Raw genomic sequence first — 23589 nt, forward strand, 5'->3', positions numbered from 1 at the left:
TCTCGATGTCTCACGAGACTCCGTTAAATCTCGTGAGACGTTTCGAGCGTCGCAAATCTTGCGAGAGGTCTCTCGCGAGATTCAGTGGCCTAGAACCGACACTGATTTGAGGAATCGCGCCCTTGATATTTCAAGTGCTTCTGCAAAGTTCAAGTACTTTAATAGAGGAGGAAGACCAGAGAACATGAGAAACACTCCATCCAAGAAACTGGAAATAATGACAGACGTAAAATTACGAAGTTTTTTAGGGAAGTAAATGGTCTTACTCAGGCCTCTCGGTCAGTCATAGTGCAAGTTAAAGGCTTTGACGCCAACTCTAAATATGACATTAAGCTGACATTAGCATACTCACTGACCATCGGACTGGCTTCAATCAACACACCTCCATCCATCAGGTATTAAATTGCAAGGTTTCGGTGGCACAAATTTTCCAATAAAGTTTAGCTAATTGCCTGTCTTTGCTACAAGGAGTGGCATATTGTTGATTCCCCCTATGTTGTTCACAATCAATGCACATCCTTATTGGGTGAAGATGTTGGCGTCCTACTGGGTATTCTGGAAAAACCTACATTTGGGCAACTGGATGCCTTCCATGGAAGAATATCCAAAGTTTAATGTAAAACCTGTGTGGATTTTCAGTCTTTCGCAGCTGGGAAGGTTTATTCATTGAGCAGTGATTTCATTTTCATCACAGAGACATCATCCACGAGAACCGTGGCGTATGTTGAGATTGTGGATCTCTCAGTTCTTTACGAAGCTAGGCCAGTGATGATGAATACAGAAGGCACTGCAGAAGACAACAGCTATCCACAGGAAGACCCTCTCACCCGGGATTGGCTCTTTCCTGAGTCAAGTAATGAGACAAAGGACATTGTAGCATCGAGTGATCATTGGAAGATGAGGTCCGAGGGATTGGAATGTTATTCCAATCTACAGCTGAACTATATGACTTCGCTGTTGTCTTTTTTTCTGAGGAGTCAGCTGTGTTTAGTATGGCAGGGCTGAAATCTTCAGATCTTCGCACCATAGAACCTATCAATGCAATGCATTGTCTACTGCTGGATAGCCATGAAGAGTTGTCAAGGCAGAACAATGCTTGAGTCCATAGAGGATCTCACGGCCAGAGAATTGTTAGCACCTATTGTCTTGGGTGAAAGTAAGTTGAAGCCCACACTTCAGCCCCAGCTGAAAATCCTCTTCCCTCTCGAGCCATCCTTCACAGCAGAAGCTGAGGCAGAATCCTCAGAACGTCCACAGCTTCAGAATCCTGAGGAGGAACTTCATCTTCAGATCATCACATTGTTTCAAACATTGATTGCCTTATTTTCTTATCCTCAAAAAATATTTCCCATTGCCCACGGTGGAGCAGCTTCACACAGAGAAAAGTGTGGCAGTGTCACCACTGCCTACAAAACGAGATCATTCTTTCAAAATGTCATTAGGGAATCATTTCTTCTTCATTTCCTGCTGTGCCTATATGAATTTTGTCGTTCTCTATCGTCCAGATTTGAGAAAACTTTGGGCGGTTGTCTCAATGTCTTAGTGACGTCGCGCCATATTGATCAGACCATCAATTCACAAGACATGTGATTGGAAGTGAACAGTGGTTTTAATAGTCTTACAACTGAGCCTGCCTACGATGAGACGAACTGGCAGCAGGCTCACGACTGCAGAGCTTTATACTTCCGGCAGAGCCATGGGCGGAGCCAAGGGTGGAGCCCAGTACAAACTCCTCATCTCCCCCTATGGGCAGAGCCGTGCAACGGCTCACATACAGAGCCCACAAGGACACAATACATATAATAGAACACAGTGTGAATTACTAGGTTTATAATTCTTCACACATATCACGGTTGGCAGGCACGCTTCGGAGATGCCTGAGCCAATTAAAGCTCCAGTTGGCTGGGAATTTTAGAGGCCCATGCACATTTATGTTTGATGCAGCAGACATACTCAACAACAGGGTGGGCCATATATGACCCATCTGGGTACTGAGACATTGTGTTAATGGTTGCCCACGCACAGGGTTGCCACATTCCTCTGATTTCCGTCCGCTTGGTTTTTATCCTCCCGATATGACTGAAGTGATACATACATAAAGCAAAGGTAAGTGAAGTGAGGTGCGTGCAGATTGGTCACAACATTGACAACACTGTGTCCAAAGCGTAAATATTTATTTTGCTTTACCATTTGAAGATGACAGTTCTACTAATATATAAATGATTAAGCATTTTCTATAACTTGTTATGAAATATTCGGTGTGTATAAAATGTATTTAATTGTTTGTGAACAAGCCTGATTTCAATCTTGCAGCTCACTGACTTGAAGGAGGGCCAATCACGCGGCACACTCACCAGCCGAGGCTCACTGTTCTACAAGCTTAACGTTTGTGCTACATCTAAACAGGTTCCAGAATAAACATGTTGCTCTTAGACATGCTTGTGGGCTTCTCTGTTGGCGGGATTCTCCGTTAGCGGGATCCTTCGCTTCGCCGGCAGTGAACCCACGCCCACGTGTTTCCCGACGGCGTGGGGTGGGCACAATAGGAAACCTCATTGGCCAGCTGCGGCAACAGAGAATCCCGCTGCTGGCAGGCACGCACTGCACCGGAAAATGGGTCTGGTGGAACGGAGAATCCTGCCCATGGTGTTCCAACCTCTCTTTTTCTCTCTCTGTCTTGCATTATGGGAGGAAGGACTTTCGAAGGACTTTAGGGGCAACTCCCTTAAAGCGGTTCCCCCTTGGCCCAGTGCGAGGTCCGCTGTGTCGGGGCCATGTTTCTCAAGACCTGCACCTGCGCCGATCTCGTTTTCTGACCAATGCTGGATTCGCCACTGCCGCCCGCCGGTAGCGGGGTTCCCGATGTGAGAATCCAGCCCACGATCCCAGGATTTTCACATCATACAGCAGTAAGGAACAGTATTGTCTCATATATACTGGTTTATAATTATGTTCGCAAGGTATTTTCTTCAAATAGCCATGCTTCCTGAATTGAGAGGATTCAGTGACCGCTTTGCGTTCAGCGGGGGTTTAGGTATACTGGGTGGATAGCAAGAGAGGGCAAAATCGAAATTCGGACCGGACGCAAACCATTTTGCGATTCACCCATTCCGCTCCCGATGGCGAGTTCAGGATCATACTCACAAATGACAAGAATATCATTAACCTCATTTGCATTCATTTCAGTCTCATTAACGAGATTGAAGTCGAATGTAGCGACTACCCAGAAATTACCCGACTCCCAAGCGGGGTGTCACACAGGCATCGTTTAGTATTCCTTTTTAACAACCTGAAGCTGTCACAGTGGCTACTGAGAGGGAGTGAGGAGGTTGGGGGGAGGTTTGCGGGGTGGGGCGGGAGGGTCGGGTTTCGGGAAATGTCAGGGGCGTTGGCCTTGGTCAGGAGACTGAAGGGTTCCAGTTTGGGGGTCACCTCTGGGCCAGTGTGAGGGGCTTTGCATCTGTGAAGCCTTCAAGCAACTTTAAATATTATGGAGACCCATAACAGGGTGAACTACAGCTGTCCTACCAAACTCTTCCAGGACACAACTCTGCTGCGGCTTCTATCCTGAAATTCAATTTCACTCCCTTTGACTGTGAGCAGCCTCTAGCTTCATAGCTGAAGGCTATTTCAAATGAGGAATTAGCCTTATTAATTGTGATGGCACTTCACACTCCTCAACTCTCAAGTGTCTACTCGACGGCACATGTGCCATACCTCAGAGAATGATTGGTGCACTGTATGTCCAGCAAACTCTCCATTGCAACGCGAGATTAGGACTCCATTTAAATATGGCGTTCTGATCTCCGAGGCCCCTGAAAGAATCCCTGACCTCTCCCCAAGCCCGAGCGCCATACGGGAGTGTACCCGGCACGCACTGCAACCCCCCATCACCCACACTGGGCAACCCTGGCCCAATCATGCACGCGCAAAAAATGCCAGTTTGCCGCGCGCTGCTCCAGTGCCGAATGGTGGCCCTGCACGGCATGCGCATGGTTGCCATCTCCGCGGTGGCGCAGAGCAACATGTGGGGGACCTTACAGTGGGTCGCGCGGAAAGAGATAGGCCCTCTCCAGATCTCGGCTGCCAGCCAATCGGAAGCCCCCCAATCGCAGGCCTGTACCTGTGGAGGCCCCGCCCTCCCCCCGGAGTCAGATCCCCCCACTCTCCCACTAGGACGTCCACCGCGGCTGTGGGTCTGACCTTCCGCCGGATGGTACCAGGTTGGAACCACGCCAGCGGGACTCCGCGGGAGTTCGGACCTTTCCCGTGGTCCAGGGAACTTTGGAATATTTTAACCAATGGATCCATTATCTCCACCACCACTTCCCTGAGCACCCTAGGATGTAGGCCATCTGGCCTGGGGGACTTCAATCCCAATACGTTTTTGAGTACTGTTTCCCTATTGATGTTGATTGTTCGAAGTTCCACCCTTTCTATTACCTCTGAATTGCCCGTTCCTATAGGAATGATTCTAGTGTCCTCGACCATTAAAACTGAGGCAACATATTGGTTTAGCATTTCTGCCATTTCTGTGTTCCCACTATTAACTCTCCAGTTTCATTTTCCAAGAGACCATCATTCACCTTAGCGGCTCTCTTCCTTTTTATGTACATAGAAGCTTTTGATTTCCTTTTTGACATTTTGCACTCATGTTCGTTCATAATTTACCTCAGCTCTTTTTATAACTTTTTTAGTAACCCTTTGTTTATGTTTGAAAGTTTACCAATCTTCCAGCCTGCCACTGGCCTTTGCAACATGATATATCTTAATTTTTGTTGTATATTGTCCTTGACCTCCTTGTTTAGGCATGGAGTTTTTACCCCTCTTCCCATCTGGAATGATGGTACACATTTGGTTAGATCAGGCCCATATTTGGGAGCACTTTGAACAGATTTTATTAATTTATGGCAGAACTGACACATTTATTCTGCAAATAGATATACGTAAGTAATAACTGTGCAATCAAGATTATTTGGATTGTTAATCTCAAATATATCAACATGTACATTCCTAAGCAGGATAGCTTTGCATCAGTATTGGATGCTATGAACTTGTACTATTGCATTTTGAATGGGATGAATGATGTTTAAGACAATTGTGAGACAGATCGTTGGACCCCACACATTGATTATCACAAGTCCTTGGCCAAGGTAATGATGGGCACTGCAGAGGATTGAATTTATTATTAATGAACAGTTTGTTTGTAATTTGGAGATGCAACACCTTGGGTCGGAGAATCGCCCGGCGCCGGCATCAATCCCGCCCCCGCCGTGGCCCGAATTCTCCACCACCCGGGAATCGGCGGGGGCGGGAATTGCGCCGCGCCCGTCGGCGGGCCCCCCGCGGCGATTCCCCGGCCCGCGATGGGCCGAAGTCCCGCCGCTGACAGGCCAATCCCACCGGCGGGAATCAAAACACCTCTGGTGCCAGCGGGATTGGCGGCGCGGGCCGGCTCCGGGGTCCTGGGGGGGGGGGTGTGCGGGGCAATCTGGCCCTGGGGGGGTGCCCCCACGGTGGCCTGGCCTGCGATCGGGGCCTACCGATCGGCGGGTGGGCCTGTGCCATGGGGGCACTCTTTTTCTTCCGCCCCGCCATGGCCTTCACATGGCGGGGGCGGAAGAGACCCCCTCCCCTGCGCATGTGCCGGTATGCCGTCAGCAGGCGCTGACGCACCGGCGCATGCGCGGACTTCCGCCGGCCGGCAAAGGCCATTCGGCCCCAGCTGGCGTGGCGCCAAAGGCCGTTCGTGCTGGTCGGCGGAGCGGCAACCACTCCGCCGCGGGCCTAGCCCCTCAATGTGAGGGCTTGGCCCCTAAAGGTGCGGAGAATTCGGCACCTTTGTAGAGGCCCGACGCCGGAGTGGTTGATGCCACTCCGACACGCCTGGACACCCCCCCCCCCCCCCCCCCGCCCCGCCAGGTAGGGGAGAATCCCGGCCCATGTGTCTGGTAATGTTTTTCCAGAATAGGTAAGCACTATGGTGTTCACCACTTATTAGTCAGTACAAACTGGCCAAAGGCCATAAATCTAATGAGGATTATGATACCAGGGTGAAGTCATTCTGGACTCAAACTTCTCCCCACCTAATTATTGCATATCTTGCAGCAACTTCATGTTGCCGTATGAAGAATATTTTGTACTAATTTATTTAATTCCTCGGTCTTGTGGGTGGCATGGTGTCACAGTGGTTAGCACTGCTGCCTCACAGCGCTGAGAACCCAGATTCAATCCCAGCCCTGGGTCATTGTCTGTATGGAGTTTGCACATTCTCCCCGTGTCTGTCTGGGTCTCACCCCAAAAGATGTGCAGGATAGGTGGATTAGCCACGCTAAATTGCCCCTAAATTGGAAAAGAAAAGAATTGGGCACGTTAAAAAAAAAAATTAATTCATTGGGCTTGTTCGCATATCATTTGACCAAATATGGATGAAAACATTATAATTACATACCAGAGGAAAAAGAGGTTGTGAACTGCAGTGTCATTCTTCAACTTTATCATTCAAAGATTTTAAAAATAAGGATGATGAGCACTGTTGCCTTTCTGTTTTGGGTCACATTTATTATCATCATTCAAAATAAAATCAAGTCACCTCAGTCCAATTGCAAATATTTAAGTTGCAGACTATTTGCATAACCCTATCATGTTCCATAATACGATATCCATTGAATTGTGTAAAAAACATATTCCACCAGCATTTCAGAATTGATTCTATTTTAAAATATATACGCCTTAAAAACAGAGCTGGAATAACAAACTCATTAGATATTTGTATTGACAGATACTTCTGTAGTTTGCTTTTGTGTGCGGTTCAACACCCAAGCAACAAAGTTCCTTCGCCCTCAACAAATGTCTTTACCAGATTGTAATATCCAGTAATTGTGTCCCATTTATTTTGTCCACCAGTTTCTTGATGAAGGGCAGCCCTATTTCCTTGTTTCAACTTGGACAACTCAGCAAGTCTGCCAGTGGCTAATTGGGTTGAACATGGATCACTGCGTATCGGAATTCACTGCTGGCAATATTGATGGCGAACAATTATTACACTTGGATGGAAGTAAACTGAAGGCAAGTTAGGGGAAGTAAAGATGAAAGTGTTTTTTTTTGCAACAAGGATGATTTGCAATGTAGTTGTGATCTGCATATGGTCTTCTGTTCAGTTCTCAGTATTTTGTGGTCTTGCACTTTCCACGTCAGTGGCTCATAGCTTTCCATTTTCAACTTCACTGAACAACATGCTAGGAAAAAAAAATATATGATATGGTTTCCTGTTGCCTACTTCAGGTATGCTGAAAGGAAACACAAGTCCTCTTCCCAAAGGATTCTCCGCCTGCAAGAAGCCAATTTCTCTCATTTCTGGCTCTTCTGCCATCATTACCGAAAATTCCCTGGTTCTACCATTGGACGTGACTCATAACTCTAAGTATGGGACTTTTACTTGAGTCTGGGGTAACTTAAAAAAGGGCAGCAACGACCAGCCCAACATCTCAAAAGACCCCACTATGCTATTAGTAATGACAATGCATAACATTTCAAGTTAACTTGTACTTTGACGAGTCACGAGACATGACTGAGCAGGGTGATAATTCCACAGGCATAAATATTACAATTTAGAAGAGTTGAATGTTTTGTGGTAGTTTTTGGTTTCAAACATGTGGGGCGCGATTCTCCGCTGCCCACGACGGGTCGGAGAATAGCGGGAGGGCCTTCCCGACAATTTTCACGGCCTCCAGCTATTCTCCCCCCCCCCCCCCCCCCCCCAGCCACCCCCCGACACGAATCGCTGCTCGCCGTTTTTTACGGCGAACAGCGATTCTCCGCAGGCCGATGGGCCGAATACCGCGGAGTTAACGGCCGTTTTCACGGCCGCAATCACACCTGCTTTCAGCGTTCGTGAAAACGGCCGCAAAGTGCCCGTCCCGGACAACCATGGCACCGATTGGCACCACGGCCGTGCCAAGGGTGGCATGGGCCTGCGATCAGTGGGCACCGATCGCGGGCAGTGAGTCCGATACCATCGCACTATTTGTTCTTCCGCCGCCCCGCAGGATCAGTCCGCGGGGCGGCTGAGGGGGCATGACGGCCCGCGCATGCGCGGGTTTGACGCGTCTGCGTGATGACATCATCTGCGCATGCGCGGCCGACGTCATCGTGCGCGTCAGCCGTCGTGACGCTTGGAGCGCGGACTTAGCGACGGTCGCTAAGGCCGCAATGCCGTGCTTCACGGGGCCCCGCTGCTAGCCCCGCCCGGGGGGGAGAATCAGGTCCCGGGAGGGGGCGCGGAGGCTGCCGTGAAACACGGCCAGTTTCACAGCAGCCTTTACGATTCGCCGCATTTGCGGAGAATCGGGCCCGTGGGATATTAGACACAATACCTAATCCGTTCAACGTAGTGAAGAAATATTTAAGACAGGCAATGTTAGAAACTACAAAGAGAATATTTTAGGTATATAGAATGAAAGAGAGTATCTATTTTTTTTGATCATAGTTGAATCAATCGTACATCAACCTCAGTGAATACCTTCACAATGGGACACAAAAAGAATCTCATATCTTTCTTCACCTGATGAAAATTACATTTATCTTTAGGCCCAGTACAGTGTATGGCAGTTTCTCAAACAATTCAAGGATAATAGTTGGCACTGAGGAGGCTTCAAAGTTGGAACAAAATTGAAAAATGTCACAGATGGTGAGAACACAGCTCACTCATATAAAGCCATTTTAGCACTGAGATACTACAATCTAATTTCACACATGATCTAAAGAAACTACAGTTACCTCTTTTTTTAAATAAAAGTAGTACCTGTAAAAGTTCTGGACCGAGATACAGAGTCAGTTATGGAGGAGAGCCCAGCAGTTCTGTTCAAAACTCTGATGGCCTGACTTCTGTGGGTTTTATAAGACCTGTGGAATCATCAGCATTCAAGCAAAATAAATGCCAACAGAAATGTGACAAAAAAACATTAACAACTTCGCGCTCTGACCGAGAAACCTTCCCCCCCACTGAGCACTAAGTGGTAGATTGCACAAATGTTTAGCACTTGAGCTGACCCAACCTCGCCATGACCCCAATCTATTTTCCTGGGTTGGCTTCAATGTCATATGCAGGGTGAGCTTCCTCCTATTCAATGAACCTCAATATGTGCTACAAGATTTTCCTCAGTTGCAATGGTAATGGAGGGGAGCAAGGCAACTCTGTCAGAAATCCTGATAGCTTATCTTCTATCCATTCCTCTACAGAGCTGAGGTCTGTTCTGCAGAGGATCGGATAGAAGGACAGGCTATCATGATTTCTGACAGAGTTGCCCTGATCCCATCCATCACCATTGCAAAGGAGGAAAATCTTGCAGTACATCATGAGGCTCATTGAATAGGAGGGTCAGATAAACCTGGATAGAAGATTGGCTTTGTGGTTAATGGTGGAGGATGGCAGACAGTGATGTTCCCCAAGGATCAATACTGGGACTACTTAGTGTCCAGGAATGTGCAGGTTATGTTATGGGTTGACAAGGATAGGGCAGGGTGGACGTGGAAATGGACAAGGGTATAGTGCTCTATCGCAGGGCCAGTGCAGACACGATAGGTCGAATGGCCTCCTTCTGCACTACAGGGATTCTATGAGAGAAACAGCTCTGTCTCTGTCTCAAATGGGCAATCTCTGTTTGTTAAACAGTAGCCCCTAATGCTGGATTCTCAATCAAGAGGAAGCTTTCTTTCCACATCCACCCTGTCAAGTCCCCTCAGGACCTTATCCTTTTCAATCAAGTCACCTCTTACCCGTGTAAACTCCAGCAATGCAAGCCTAGCCTGTCCAATCTGTCCTCATAAGGCCCATCCATTTCTGGTATTAGTCTAGAATAGAAAAGCAATAGTGATGGGAGACTCAATGGTTAGGGGAGCGGATAGGAGATTCTGTGGTCACGAACGAGACTCCCAGAAGGTATGTTGCCTCCCAGGTGCCAGGGCTGTCTCGGATCGAGTCTACAGGATTCTTAAGGGGGAGGGTGAGCAACCAGAAGTCGTGGTGCACATAGGCACCAACGACATAGCTAAGAAAAGGGAAGATGATCTAAAAAGTGATTTTAGGGAGTTAGGCTGGAAGCTAAAGAGCAGGACAAGCAGAGTCGGGATCTCAGGATTGCTACAGGTGCCACGTGCAAGTGAGGCAAGGAACAGAGAGGGAGTGCAGCTGAACACGTGGCTACAAGGCTGGTGCAGGAGGGAAAGCTTCAGATATGTGAATCATTGGGATATCTTCTGAAGAAGGTGGGACCTGTACATGAAGGACGGATTACACCTAAACTGGAGGGGCACCAATATCCTGGGTGGGAGGTTTGCTAGAGCTCTTCGGGAGAGTTTAACCTAGTTTGGCAGGGGGATGGGAACCAGAGCTATGGATCAGAGGATAGAGTAGCTGTTGAACAGGCAGAAATAGTATGCAGCAAGTTTGTGAGAAAGCTTAGACAGTTGATAGGGCAAAGTTGCACTCAGTGGAATGGGTTAAAGTGTGTCTGTTTGAATGCAAGGAGTGTCAGCAATAAGGGAGATGAACTTAGAGCATGGATCAGTACTTGGAACTACAATGTTGTGGCCATTATGGAGACATGGATTTCACAGGGGCAGGAATGGTTGTTAGATGTTCTGGGATTTAGATATTTTCAGAAGAATAGAGAGGGAGGTAAAAGTGGAGGGGGAGTGGCACTGTTAATTAGGGAGTGCACCACATCTGCAGAAAAGGAGGTAGTTGAGGAGGGTTTGTTTACTGAGTCAGTATGGATGGAAGTCGAACCAAGAAAGGAGCAGTCACTTTATTGGGAGTTTTCTAGAGACCCCCCAATAACAGCAGAGAGATAGAGAAACAGATTGGGTGGCTGCTCTTGGAAAAGTGCAGAAGTAACAGAGTTGTTGTCATGGGTGACTTCAACTTCCCTAATATTGACTGGAACCTCCTCAGCGCAAATGGTTTGGAGCAGATTTTGTCAAGTGTGTACAGGAAGGATTCCTGACTCAATATGTAGATAGGCTGACTAGGGGGGAGGCCATATTGCTCGGCAACGAACCAGGCCAGCTGTCAGATATCTCGGTGGGAGAACATTTGAGTGACAATGACTACAACTCCTTGACCTTTACCATAGTCATGGGGAGGGACAGGAACAGACAGTATGGGAAGGTATTTAATTGGGGGAGGGAGGGGAAATTGTACTGCTATTAGACAGGTGCTGAGGAGCATAAAGTGGGAGTAATTGTTCTTGGGGAAATGCACAACACTAATGTGGGGGTTGTTTAAGGAGCACTTGCTGCGAATGCTGGATAGTTTTGTCCAACTGAGATGAGGAAGAAATGGTAAAGTGAAGGACCCTTGGATGACAAGAGAAGTGGAGCTTCTAGTCATGAGGAAGAAGGAAGCTTTCGTGAGGTTGAGGAAGCAGGGATCTGACTCGGTTCTAGAGGGTTACAAGGTAGCCAGGAAGGAACTCAAAAATGGACTGAGGAGAGCTAGAAGGGGGCATGAAAAAGCCCTGGCGGGAAGAATTAGGGAAAACCCCAAGGCGTTCTACACTTATGTGAGAAATAAGAGGATGATCAGAGTGAGAGTAGGGCTGATCAGAGATAGTGGAGGGAACTTGTGCCTCGAGTCTGAGGAGATAGGGGAGGACCTAAATGAATATTTTGCTTCAGTATTCACTAGAGAGAGGGACCTTGTTGCTCATGAGAACTGTGTGAACCAGGTTAATAGACTCAAAGAGGTTGATATTAAGAAGGAGGATGTGCTGGAAATTTGGAAAGCATCAAGATAGATAAGTCCCCTCGGCCTGACGGGATATACCCAAGGTTACTATGGGAAGCGAGGGAGGAGATTCCTGCATCGTTGGCGATGATCTTTGCGTCCTCACTCTCCACTGGAGTAATACCAGATGATTGGAGGGAGGTGAATGTTGTTCCTCTGTTCAAGAAAGGGAATAGGGAAATGCCTGGGAATTACAGACCCATCAGTCTTATGTCTGTGGTGAGCAAAATATTGGAAAGAATTCTTTTTTAAAATAAATTTTGAGTACCCAATTCATTTTTTCCAATTAAGGGGCAATTTAGCGTGTTCAATCCACCTACCTTGCACATAGAACATAGAAGAACATAGAACAGTACAGCACAGAACAGGCCCTTCGGCCCTCGATGTTGTGCCGAACAATGATCACCCTACTTAAACCCACGTAACCCGTATACCCGTAACCCAACAATCCCCCCATTAACCTTACACTATGGGCAATTTAGCATGGCCAATCCACCTAACCCGCACATCTTTGGACTGTGGGAGGAAACCGGAGCACCCGGAGGAAACCCACGCACACACGGGGAGGACGTGCAGACTCCACACAGACAGTGACCCAGCCGGGAATCGAACCTGGGACCCTGGAGCTGTGAAGCATTGATGCTAACCACCATGCTACCGTGAGGCCCCAATGGGTCTCATCTTTGGGTTGTGGGGGCGAAACTCACGCAAACACGGGGAGAATGTGAAAACTCCACACGGACAGTGACCCAGAGCCGGGATCGAACCTGGGACCTCGGCGCCGTGAGACTGGAGTGCTACTACTGTGCCGCCCCCACAAACTATTGGAAAGGATTCTGAGAGATAGGGTTTATGATTATGTAGAAAAACATAGTTTGATTAAAGATAGTCAGCATGGCTTTGTGACGGGCAGGTCATGCCTCACAAGCCTCATTGAATTATTTGAGGATGTGACTAGACACGTTGATGAAGGTCGGGCAGTGGACGTGGTGTATATGGATTTCAGGAAGGTATTTGATAAGGTTCCCCATGGTAGGCTCATTCAGAAAGTTAGAGGGCATGGGATACAGGGAAATTTGGCTGTCTGGATACAGAATTGGCAGGCCAAAAGAAGACAGCGAGAGGTAGTGGATAGAAAGTATTCTGCCTGGAGGTTGGTGACCAGTGGTGTCCCGCAAGGATCTGTTCTGGGACCTCTGCTCTTTATGGTTTTTATAACTGACTTGGATGAGGAAGTGGAAGGGTGACACAAAGGTTGGGGGAGCTGTAGATAGTTTTGAGGGTTGTTCCAGATTATAACAGGACATTGACAGGATGCAGAGCAGGGATGAAAAGTGGCAGATGGAGTTCAACTTTGATTAATGTGAAGTGATTCATTTTGGAAGGTCGAATTTGAATGCTGAATACAGGATTAAAGGCAGGATTCTGGCAGTGTGGAGGAACAGAGGGATTGTGGGGTCCACGTACAAAGATCCCTCAAAGTTGCCACCCAGGTTGACAGGGTTGTTAAGAAGGGGTATGGTGTGTTTGCTTTCATTAACAGGGGGATTGAGTTTAAGAGCCACAAGGTTTGCTGCAGCTTTATAAAACCCTAGTTAGACCATACTTGGAATATTAAGTCCAGTTCTGGTTGCCTCATTATAGGAAGGATGTGGATGCTTTGGAGAGAGTACAAAGGAGATTTACCAGGATGCTGCCTGGACTGGAGGGCATGTCTTATGAAAAAAGGTTGAGGGAGCTAGGGCTTTCCTCACTGTAGCGAAGAAGGCAGAGAGGTGACTTGATAGAGGTGTACAAAGAGATGAGAGGCATGGATAGAGTGGATAGCCAGAGACTTTTCCCCAGGGTGAAAATGGCTGTCACGAGGGGACATAATTTTAAGGTTATTGGAGGAATGTATAGGGGAGATGTCAGAGGTAGGTTCTTTACACAGAGAGTGGTGGGTGTGTGGAATGCTAGCAGAGGTGGTGGAGTCAGAGTCATTAGGGACATTTAAGCGACTCTTAGACAGGCACATGGACAGCAGTAAATTGAAGGGGTGTAGGTTAGGTTGATCTTAGATTAGGATTAAATGGTCGGCACCACATCGTGGGCTGAAGGGCCTGTACTGCGCTGTACTGTTCTATGTTCCAGTCTAATAAACCTTCTCTGAACATGGTTCTGACGCATTTACAGCCTTCCTTGAATAAGGAGACTAATCCTGTACAAAGTACTCCAGTTGTGGTCTCACCAGTGTCCTGTACAATTGAAAAATAATCTCCTTACTTTCATATTCAATTCCCCTCGCAATAAACAATAACATTCGATTAGCTTTCCTAATTACTTGCTGTACCTGCATACTAGCCTTTCGTGATTCATACACGTGCGCGCCCAAATCCTTCTGAATCTCAGAGCTCCGCAATCTCTCGGCATTTAGATAATATGGTTCTATTTTTATTCTTCCTGCCAAAATGCACTGTCACATTTGCCCACTTTATACTCCATTTGCCAGATTTCTGCCACTTACTTAATCCAATTATACCCTTTTCACAACTTACTTCAATACTAATCTTTGGATCGCAAGAGAATTTAGCTACCGCACCTTATCTCCTTTCATCCAAGTCATTTATATGAAAGGTTGAGGCCCCAGCACTGGTCCCTGTGACACATCACTTGTTATCTTGTCAACCAGAAAAAGACGCATTTTTGGCCACCCTCTGTTCCCTGTTAGCTAGCCAATCTTCTATCCATGCCAATATGTTAACCATGAGCTTTTATTTTCCTAATATCCTGTGATGTGGCACCTTATCAAATGCCTTCTGAAATCCAAGTACAATGCATTCACTGGTTCCCCTTAATCCACAGCACTCCATAGATTCCTTCAAAGAATTCCAATAAATTGGCTAAATATGATTTCCCTTTCACAAAACCATGTTGACTCTGCCTGATTCCTTTGAATGTTTCTAAGTTGTCTGACATAATGTCTTTATTAATAGCTTACAAAATTTTTCCAATATTGAGAGATGAATTAACAAAGTATCTTGGGTTTCATAACTTTAGGCATTGACTACGAAAGCAGGACAGTTATGCTGAACCTTTATTAAGCTCTAATTGGGCCAAAACTAGAGTATTGCACCCAATCCTTGTCACCAGACTTTAGGAAAGGTGTAAGGGTCATTGAGAGAGTGCAGAGGAAGTTCACAGGGTGGTTCCAGGGATGAGGTATATGAGCTGCAAGGTTAGGTTGGAAAGGCTGGGGTTGTTCTTCTTGGAGCAACGGGGAGATTTGATAGAGGTCTACAAGATTATGACAGATTTGTTAGGCATAGGAAAGCTGTTCCCATTAGCTGATGGTACAAGAACTAAAGCTTGGACAAGAGGTGCAAATAAATGCGAGGAGGACTTTCTAGGCAGCAAATGGTAATGACTTGGAACTCACTGTTCATGAGGATGGTGGAAGCAGAGATGATCAATGCTTTTAAAAGGAAGTTCAATATGAATTTGCATGGGTTTGGAACTAGCACAGAGGAATGTGGAGGGCTGATTGCTCTATCTAGCATTGGAATGGATTTGAAGGACTGAATAACCTTCTTCTGTGTCGTCATGACTCTCTGATTCTCAATGACTCTCTAAGCTGTGAGGCACTCAGTGCTTCAGTAGAAAGTGGCAGATATTCTGTTAATGAAAATAGAGACCCTCTGAAGATAGTTCAACCTCAATATTGATGGCTCTGAATAGCCCTTTGACGAACCTACCAGCAATGCCAAAACTTAGTGTTGTTCATTCCTACCCCTACAGTCTCTGTACCACTACCTTTGTGATGAGCAGTTTGTTGAGTTGGGAAAGTGGAGAAATGGTCAGCTTTCTGAGCCCTGACCCCACTGTGGCATTTAAGTGCTGTTGGGTTGTCAGAAGAAAAATAATCAGAGGGTTGCACTCATTGATAATTTTTCCCAACCTATTTTCCATGCTCCATCCCTTTGAAACCAGGCAGTTAAACAAAAGAAAATCCACTCCCAAGTCTCCAAATATTATTCAGGATTACGAAATGTACTGGTTAGACCAATCATGGAAAACAAGTGTGGATTCCCTACGCCCTGCCCAAATGAAGGAGCGCTTGTTGCAAACTGCCAGCCTACAAGCTTTGATTTCCCATCCATTCATTTAAGCAGATGGTTAACATCTGGAGCCTGCAAATTCTTAACCAATGTTCCCTGCAAACATTGGCCCTCACCAGGAGCAAACGTTGCCCCTCACTAGAATTGTCCAATTGGGGAATTAGCCCTATTATGTTCATCAGGTCCTAGGCCCAACCATCTTCAGCTGTTTCATCAATAAGTTTCCTTATAATAATAATCGCTTATTGTCACAAGTAGGCTTCAACAAAGTTACTGTGAAAAGCCCGTAGTCGCCACATTCCGGCACCTGTTCGGGGAGGCTGGTACGGGAATTGAACCCACGCTGCTGGCCTGGTTCTACATTACAAGCCAGCTGTTTAGCCCACTGTGCTAAACCAGCCCCTTCGGACAGAAGGTCAAATTTGTTTTCTGATGATAGCACAATGTTCGGCACCATTCATGGCCCCTCAGACATTGAGGAGCAATTCTCCAACCCCCCGCCAGGGCAAAGAATCGCCGGGGGGGGGCGGAGTGAATCCGGCCCCGCAGCCCCAACGCCAGCTGCCGGATTCTCCGGCACCGCAATTTTGGTGGGGGCAGGAGCACCCTCCCTGGCGATTCTCCGCCCCGCAATGGGCCGAGTGGCCGCCCGTTTCCGGCCGGTCCCGACGGCGTAAATCAAACTACGCCCGTACCGGCGGGACCTGGCTCTGCGGGCGGCCTGCAGAGTCCTCAGAGGCGCGCGGGGGGGGGGGGGGGATCTGGCCCCGTGGGGTGCCCCCACGGTGGCCTGGCCCGCGATGAGGGCCCACCGATCTGCGGGCGGGTCTGTGCCGTGAGGGTACTCTTTCCCTCCGTGCCAGCTGCTGTCAACCTCCGCCATGGCCAGCGCGGAGACGAACCCCCTGCGCATGCGGTAGGATGACACCAGCACACGCTGGAGCTCCCGCGCATGTGCCAACTCGGCCAGCCAGCGGAGGTTCTTCGGTGCCAGTTGGCGCAGCGCCAAGCCAACCCTGCTTGCGCCGGCCAAGCTCCTGAAGGTGGGGAGGACTCCGCACCTTCCGGGCGGCCCGACGCTGGAGTGGTTCACGCCACTCCTTGGCGCCAGTATGGCCCGCCCCGCCGGGTAGGGGAGAATCCCATCCAAGATTAGAGTTTAAAAATGCAATTAGAAGCTATGGTGGCAGAGTTACATTACTGGAGGGAATAACTGAATTGCTTCCTTTTATCACTGGTGATTTCAGGAATGGCAGCATTTTAAAAGATCATGACATCTCAGCAACCACTTTGACGATTATTTTAAAAGCAAATTACCAATTATGCTGGAATCTATCCAGTCCCACTGCTCCATGCCCCCCTACAACAGTATAAATCTGCCCCTATTTCCAGTTCGGCCCAGCTTTGGCAAAGAGTCATCCAGACTCGAAACGTTGGCTCCCTTCTCTCACCCGAGATGCTGTCAGACCTGCTGAGATTGTCCAGTATTTTCTGTTCGTGTTTTTAAAAAAATATTTTTATTCTCCTCCTTTTTCACATTTTCTCCCGAATTTACACCCACCAACAATAAACAATACTCAGCAACAGATATGTCAATCCCCATAACAATAACAACGATCCCATCCTTCCACCAACCCCCAAACTTCAGCCCGCATGTTTACATAAACAAATGACAAAAAGGAATCAGGGATCACCCATAGTCATCCTCAATATACACAGCCCCCCTCCCCCCAACCCTCCCACCCATCCCCCCAACTAATGTTTGATGTTATCCAGTTCTTGAAAGTGCATAATAAATAATGCCCATGACTTGTAGAACGCCTTTGAGCTTCCCCTCAGTTCAAACTTAACCTTCTCAAGGGTCAAATATTCCAACAGGTCCCCCCGCCACGCCAGGGCACAGGGTGGAGAGGCTGCTCTCCATCCCAGCAGGATCTGCCTTCGGGCGATCAACAAGGCGAAGGCTACGATATCTGCCTTCGCACCCGTTTCCAACCCTGGCTGGTCCAACACCCCAAATATGGCCTCCAGGGGACTCTGGGCCAGTCCCACGTGCACCACCTTGGAAATTACCCTAAAAACCTCCTTCCTGTAATCCTCTAGCTTTGGACAGGACCAAAACATAGGAACATGATTACCCCCCCCCCCCCCCCCCCCCCCCCACTCCCCCGCAACGCTCACACACATCTTCTACTCCTTCAAAGAATCGGCTCATCCTCGCCCTCGTGAGGTGCGCTCTATATACCACCTTCAGCTGTATCAGCCCCAACCTCGCACATGAGATGGAGGCATTTACTCTCCAGAGCACCTCACACCAGATCTCCTCCTCGAAAACCTCTCTCAACTCTTCCTCCCACTTTGCTTTGATCCCGTCCAGTGGTGCCTTATCCTTGTCCAAAATAGCTCCGTGCACCGCTGACACTACCCCCTTCTCTAGCCCCCTTCTTGTCAGCACCTCCTCCAGCAATGTGGAGGCCGGTTCCTCCGGGAAGCTCTGTATCTCCTTCCGAGCAAAATCGTGAACCTGCATGTATCTAAACATTTCTCCCTGCTCCAGCCCATACTTCGCTTCCAGCTCCCTCAATCTTGCAAACCGACCCTTAAGAAAGAAATATTTTAGCGTCTTAATCCCCTTCTCTTCCCATTTCCGAAAACTTCCATCCACCTCCCTGGCTCAAATCTGTGGTTCCCCCGAATCGGCATTTCCCTTGACCCTGCCCCCAACCCGAAGTGTTGGCGAAACTGCCTCCAGATTTTCAATGAAGCTATTATTACCGGACTCCCTGAGTATTTCCCCGGGGCTATCGGGAGCGGCGCTGTTGCTAGTGCTTTCAGTCCCGAACCCCTGCACAAACTCTCCTCCATTCTGACCCACTGGGAATCAACCCCTCTGACCCAGCTCTGCACCTTCTCCACATTCGCCGCCCAGTAGTAGTACACCAGGTTCGTGAGACCCAAACCCCCTGCCTGCCTTCCCCTCTGTAGCAGCACCTTCCTCACTCTGGCCACCTTCCCTCCCCATATGAATGAAGTAATCCTTCCCTCAATCTCCCTGAAAAAAGCCTTTGGCAGGAAAATCGGTAGGCATTGAAAAATAAACAGAAATCGCGGCAACACATTCATTTTAACTGCCTACCAACCCGCCAGTGACAGAGGGAGACCATCCCACCTTGCCAGATCGGCTTTCATTCTCTCCACCAAACTCGTGATATTGTACTTGCAAAGTCTCCCCCACTCCCGGGCAACATGCACCCCCAGTTACCTAAAGTGAGTCCCTGCCCTACGGAATGGCAGCCCCTCACCCCTGCCCCCACCCCGGGCCGAGACACCACAAAATACTCACTCTTGTCCAGGTTCAGTTTGTACCCCGAGAAAGACCCAAATACCCACAGTTACTCCAATATTGATCCATTGGTTCCGACACGTACAGCAGCAAGTCGTCGGCAAATAAGGACACCCTATGCTTTATTCCCCACCCGCACTATTCCTTTCCATGCTCCCGAACTTCTTAATGCGATGGCCAATGGCTCAATCGCAAGTGCAAACAGAAGGGGGGACATATGGCATCCCTGTCTCGTCCCACGGTGGAGAGAGAAGTATCTCGAGCTGATGTTGTTTGTGCGGACACTCGCCTTCGGCTCCTTCTATAATAGCTTTACCCAGTTCACAAATCTTGGTCCAATCCCAAACTGCTCCAGAACTGCCATCAGGTAGCCCCATTCTACCCGGTCAAACGCCTTCTCGGCGTCCAATGCCACAACCATCTCTGTTTCCTTCCCCTCTGCCGGTGCCATAACAACGTTCCAAACCCTCCTAATGTTTGAAAACAGCTGCCTCCCTTTCATAAACCCCGTCAGATCCTCACCTATCACCTTCGGGAGGCACTCCTCCAGCCTACCCGCCAGTACCTTCGCCAATACTTTTGCGTCCACATTCAGAAGTGATATGGGCCTATACAACCCACACTCCATCAGATCCTTATCTTTTTTTAGCAACAGTGAAATCGATGCCTGACCCAAGGTTTGTGGCAGCACTCCCTTCCCTATCACCTCTTCAAACATCCCTACCATCAGGGGTGCCAACTTATCCTTGAATTTTTAAAATATTCCACCGGAAACCCATCCGGCCCTGCCACGTTCCCCGGCTGCATCCTCCCAATTGCATCCTTTATCTCCTGCTCCACTATTGCTCCTTCTAATGTAGCCCTGTCCCCCTCTCCTAGCCTCGTGTACTCCAACCCATCTAGAAATTCCTGCATCTCACGGTCTCCCCCAGGTGGCCCTGATCTGTACAACCTCTCATAAAACTCCTCAAAAACCTTGTTAATCAGCTCCGGAACCACCACCAACTTCCCTGTCCTATCCCTCACCTGAAGAATTTCCCTTGCCACTGCCTCCCTCCGGAGTTGACCTGCTAACTTATCTCCATGTTCATAAACTGCACCCCTTACTCATCTCAGTTGGCGCACCTCCTTCCTGGTGGAGTCGGTCGAAGCTCGCCTGTAGTTCCTTCTTCTTTTCCAGCTTCGCTGGGTCCCCATCTTCTGCATAACTCCAATGCCTCATCTATTACCCTCTGCCGCTCCAGCCTCTCCTCTTTGTCCACCCTGGCCTGAAACAAAATTACCTCACTCCTCACCACCGCCTTTCGAGCCTCCCAGACAACTGCCTTCGACGCTGTTGGGGAGGTTTTAAACTAATGTGGCAGGGGGATGGGAACCAGATTAGGAAGTTAGAGGTCAGTAAAGAAGCAGCCAGTAAGGTACTGGATAATATACTCAATGTGACTAAGGGGAAGAGTAGACAGGGAAGAGATGATGATCGCAAAGGGACAGGTGGTCTGAGGTGCATTTGTTTTAATGCGAGAAGTGCAGCAGATAAGACAGATGAACTTAGGGCTTGGATTAGTACCTGGGAATATGATGTTATTGGTATTACTGAAACTTGGTTGAGGGATGGGCAAGACTGGCAACTAAATATCCCAGGGTTTAGATGCTTCAGGAGGGATAGAGAAGGAGGTAAAAGGGGTGGAGGAGTTGCATTACTGGTCACAGCTGTGATTAAGGAGGGCACGATGGAGGATTCGAGCACTGAGGCAATATGGATAGAGCTAAGAAATAGGAAACGTGCAGTGACATTGTTGGGACTTTACTATAGGCCTCCCAAAAGCGAGTGTGAAGTAGAGGTACAAATATGTAGACTGATTATAGAACAATGTAGGAGCAATAGGGTGGTTGTGATGGGAGATTTTAACTTCCCCAACATTGAATGGGACTCGTGTAGTGTTGGAGGCGTAGATGGAGCAGAATTTGTAAGGAGCATCCAGGAGAGTTTTTTAGAGCAGTATGTAAATAGTCCAACTCGGGAAGGGGCCATACTGGACCTGGTATTGGGGAATGATCCCGGCCAGGTGGTTAACATTTCAGTCGGCGATTACTTTGGGAATAGCGATCACAATTCCATAAGATTTAGAATACTCATGGACAAAGACGAGAGTGGTCCTAAAGGAAGAGTGCTAAATTGGGGAAAGGCCAACTATAACAAAATTCGGCAGGAGCTCGGAAATGTGGATTGGGAGCAGCTGTTTAAGGGTAAATCCACATTTGAAATGTGGGAGTCTTTTAAGGAAAGGTTGATTAGAGTGCAGGACAGACATGTTCCTGTGAAAATGAGAGATAGAAATGGCAAGATTAGGGAACCATGGATGACCGGTGGAATTGTGAGACTAGCTAAAATGAAAAAGGAAGCATACATAAGATCGAGGCGACTCAAAACTGATGAAGCTTTGGAGGAATATCGGGAAAGTAGGACAAATCTCAAATGCGCAATAAAGAGGGCTAAAAGGGGTCATGAAATATCTTTGGCTAACAGGGTTAAGGAAAATCCCAAAGCCTTTTATTCATATATAAGGAGCAAGAGGGTAACTAGAGAAAGGATTGGCCCACTCAAGGACAAAAGAGGGAATTTATGAGTGGAGTCAGAGGAAATGAGTGAGCTTCTTAATGAGTACTTTGTATCGGTATTCAACAAGGAGAGGGACATGATGGATGTTGAGGCTAGGGATGGATGTTTAAATACTCTAGGTCATGTCGGCATAAGGAAGGGGGAGGTTTTGGGTATTCTAAAAGGCATTAAGGTGGACAAGTCCCCAGGACCAGATGGGATCTATCCCAGGTTACTGAGGGAAGCGAGGGACGAAATAGCTGGGGCCTTAACAGATATCTTTGCAGCATCCTTGAGCACGGGTGAGGTCCCGGAGGACTGGAGAATTGCTAATGCTGTCCCTTTGTTTAAGAAGGGTAGCAGAGATAATCCAGGGAATTATAGACCTGTGAGCGTGACGTCAATGGTAGGCAAATTGTTGGAGAAGATACTGAGGGATAGGAAATATTCACATTTGGAAGAAAATAGACTTATCAGTGATAGGCAGCATGGTTTTGTGCAGGGAAGGTCATGTCTTACAAACCTAATAGAATTCTTTGAGGAAGTGACAAAGTTAATTGATGAGGGAAGGGCTGTAGATGTCATATACATGGACTTCAGTAAAGCATTTGATAAAGTTTCCCATGGCAGGTTGATGGAAAAAGTGAAGTCGTATGGGGTTCAGGGTGTACTAGCTAGATGGACAAAGAACTGGCTGGGCAACAGGAGACAGAGAGTAGTGGTGAAAGGGAGTGTCTCAAAATGGAGAAAGGTGACTAGTGGTGTTTCACAGGGATCCGTGCTCGGACCACTGTTGTTTGTGATATACATAAATGATCTGGACAAAGGTATAAGTGGTCTGATGAGCAAGTTTGCAGATGATACTAAGATTGGTGGAGTTGCAGATAGCGAGGCGGACTGTCAGAGAATACAGCAAAATATAGATAGATTGGAGAGTTAAGCAGAGAAATGGCAGATGGAGTTCAATCCAGGCAAATGCGAGATGATGCATTTTGGAAGATCTAACTGAAGAGCAGACTATATGGTCAATGGAAGAGTCCTGGGGAAAATTGATGTACAGAGAGACCTGGGAGTTCAGGTCCATTGTACCCTGAAGGTGGCAACGCAGGTCGATAGAGTGGTCAAGAAGGCATACAGCATGCTTGCCTTCATCGGAAGGGATATTGAGTACAAGAGTCGGCAGGTCATGTTATAGTTGTATAGGACTTTGGTTTGGCCACATTTGGAATACTGCGTGCAGTTCTGGTTGCCACATTACCAGAAGGATGTGGATGTTTTGGAGAGGGTGCAGAGGAGGTTCACCAGGATGTTGCCTGGTATGGAGGGTACTAGCTATGAAGAAAGGTTGAGTAGATTAGGATTGTTTTCATTGGAAAGACGGAGGTTGAGGTCTACAAAATTATGAGAGGTATGGACAGGGTGGATAGCAACAAGCTTTTTCCAAGAGTGGGGGTGTCAATTACAAGGGGTCACGATTTCAAGGTGAGAGGAGGAAAGTTTAAGAGAGATGTGCGTGGAAAGTTTTTTACGCAGAGGGTGGTGGGTGCCTGGAACGCTTTGCCAGCGGAGATGGTAGAGGCGGGTACGATAGCGTCATTTAAGATGCATCTGGACAGATATATGAACAAGTGGGGAGCAGAGAGAGGTAGACCTTGGAAAATAGGCAACAGGTTTAGATAAAGGATCTGGATCGGTGCAGGCTGGGAAGGCCGAAGGGCCTGTTCCTGTGCTGTAATTTTCTTTGTTCTTTGTTCTACCTCAC

The 23589-nt window shown here is 47.8% G+C and overlaps 1 protein-coding gene across 3 annotated transcripts in view; it reads left to right on the top strand.

The window, feature by feature from the left end:
• The window catches only part of samd14 (sterile alpha motif domain containing 14), a 243094-nt gene that overhangs the window by 212569 nt on the left and 6936 nt on the right, over positions 1-23589 (top strand). For all 3 annotated transcript variants that reach the window (XM_038779252.1, XM_038779254.1, XM_038779253.1), the window contains one exon: positions 6907-7068. In XM_038779252.1, the coding sequence (XP_038635180.1) occupies positions 6907-7068 (162 nt within the window). The remainder of the gene's footprint in view (positions 1-6906; positions 7069-23589) is intronic.

This window comes from Scyliorhinus canicula, chromosome 19, assembly GCF_902713615.1.
Source record: "Scyliorhinus canicula chromosome 19, sScyCan1.1, whole genome shotgun sequence".
In the NCBI taxonomy this organism is placed as follows: domain Eukaryota; kingdom Metazoa; phylum Chordata; class Chondrichthyes; order Carcharhiniformes; family Scyliorhinidae; genus Scyliorhinus; species Scyliorhinus canicula.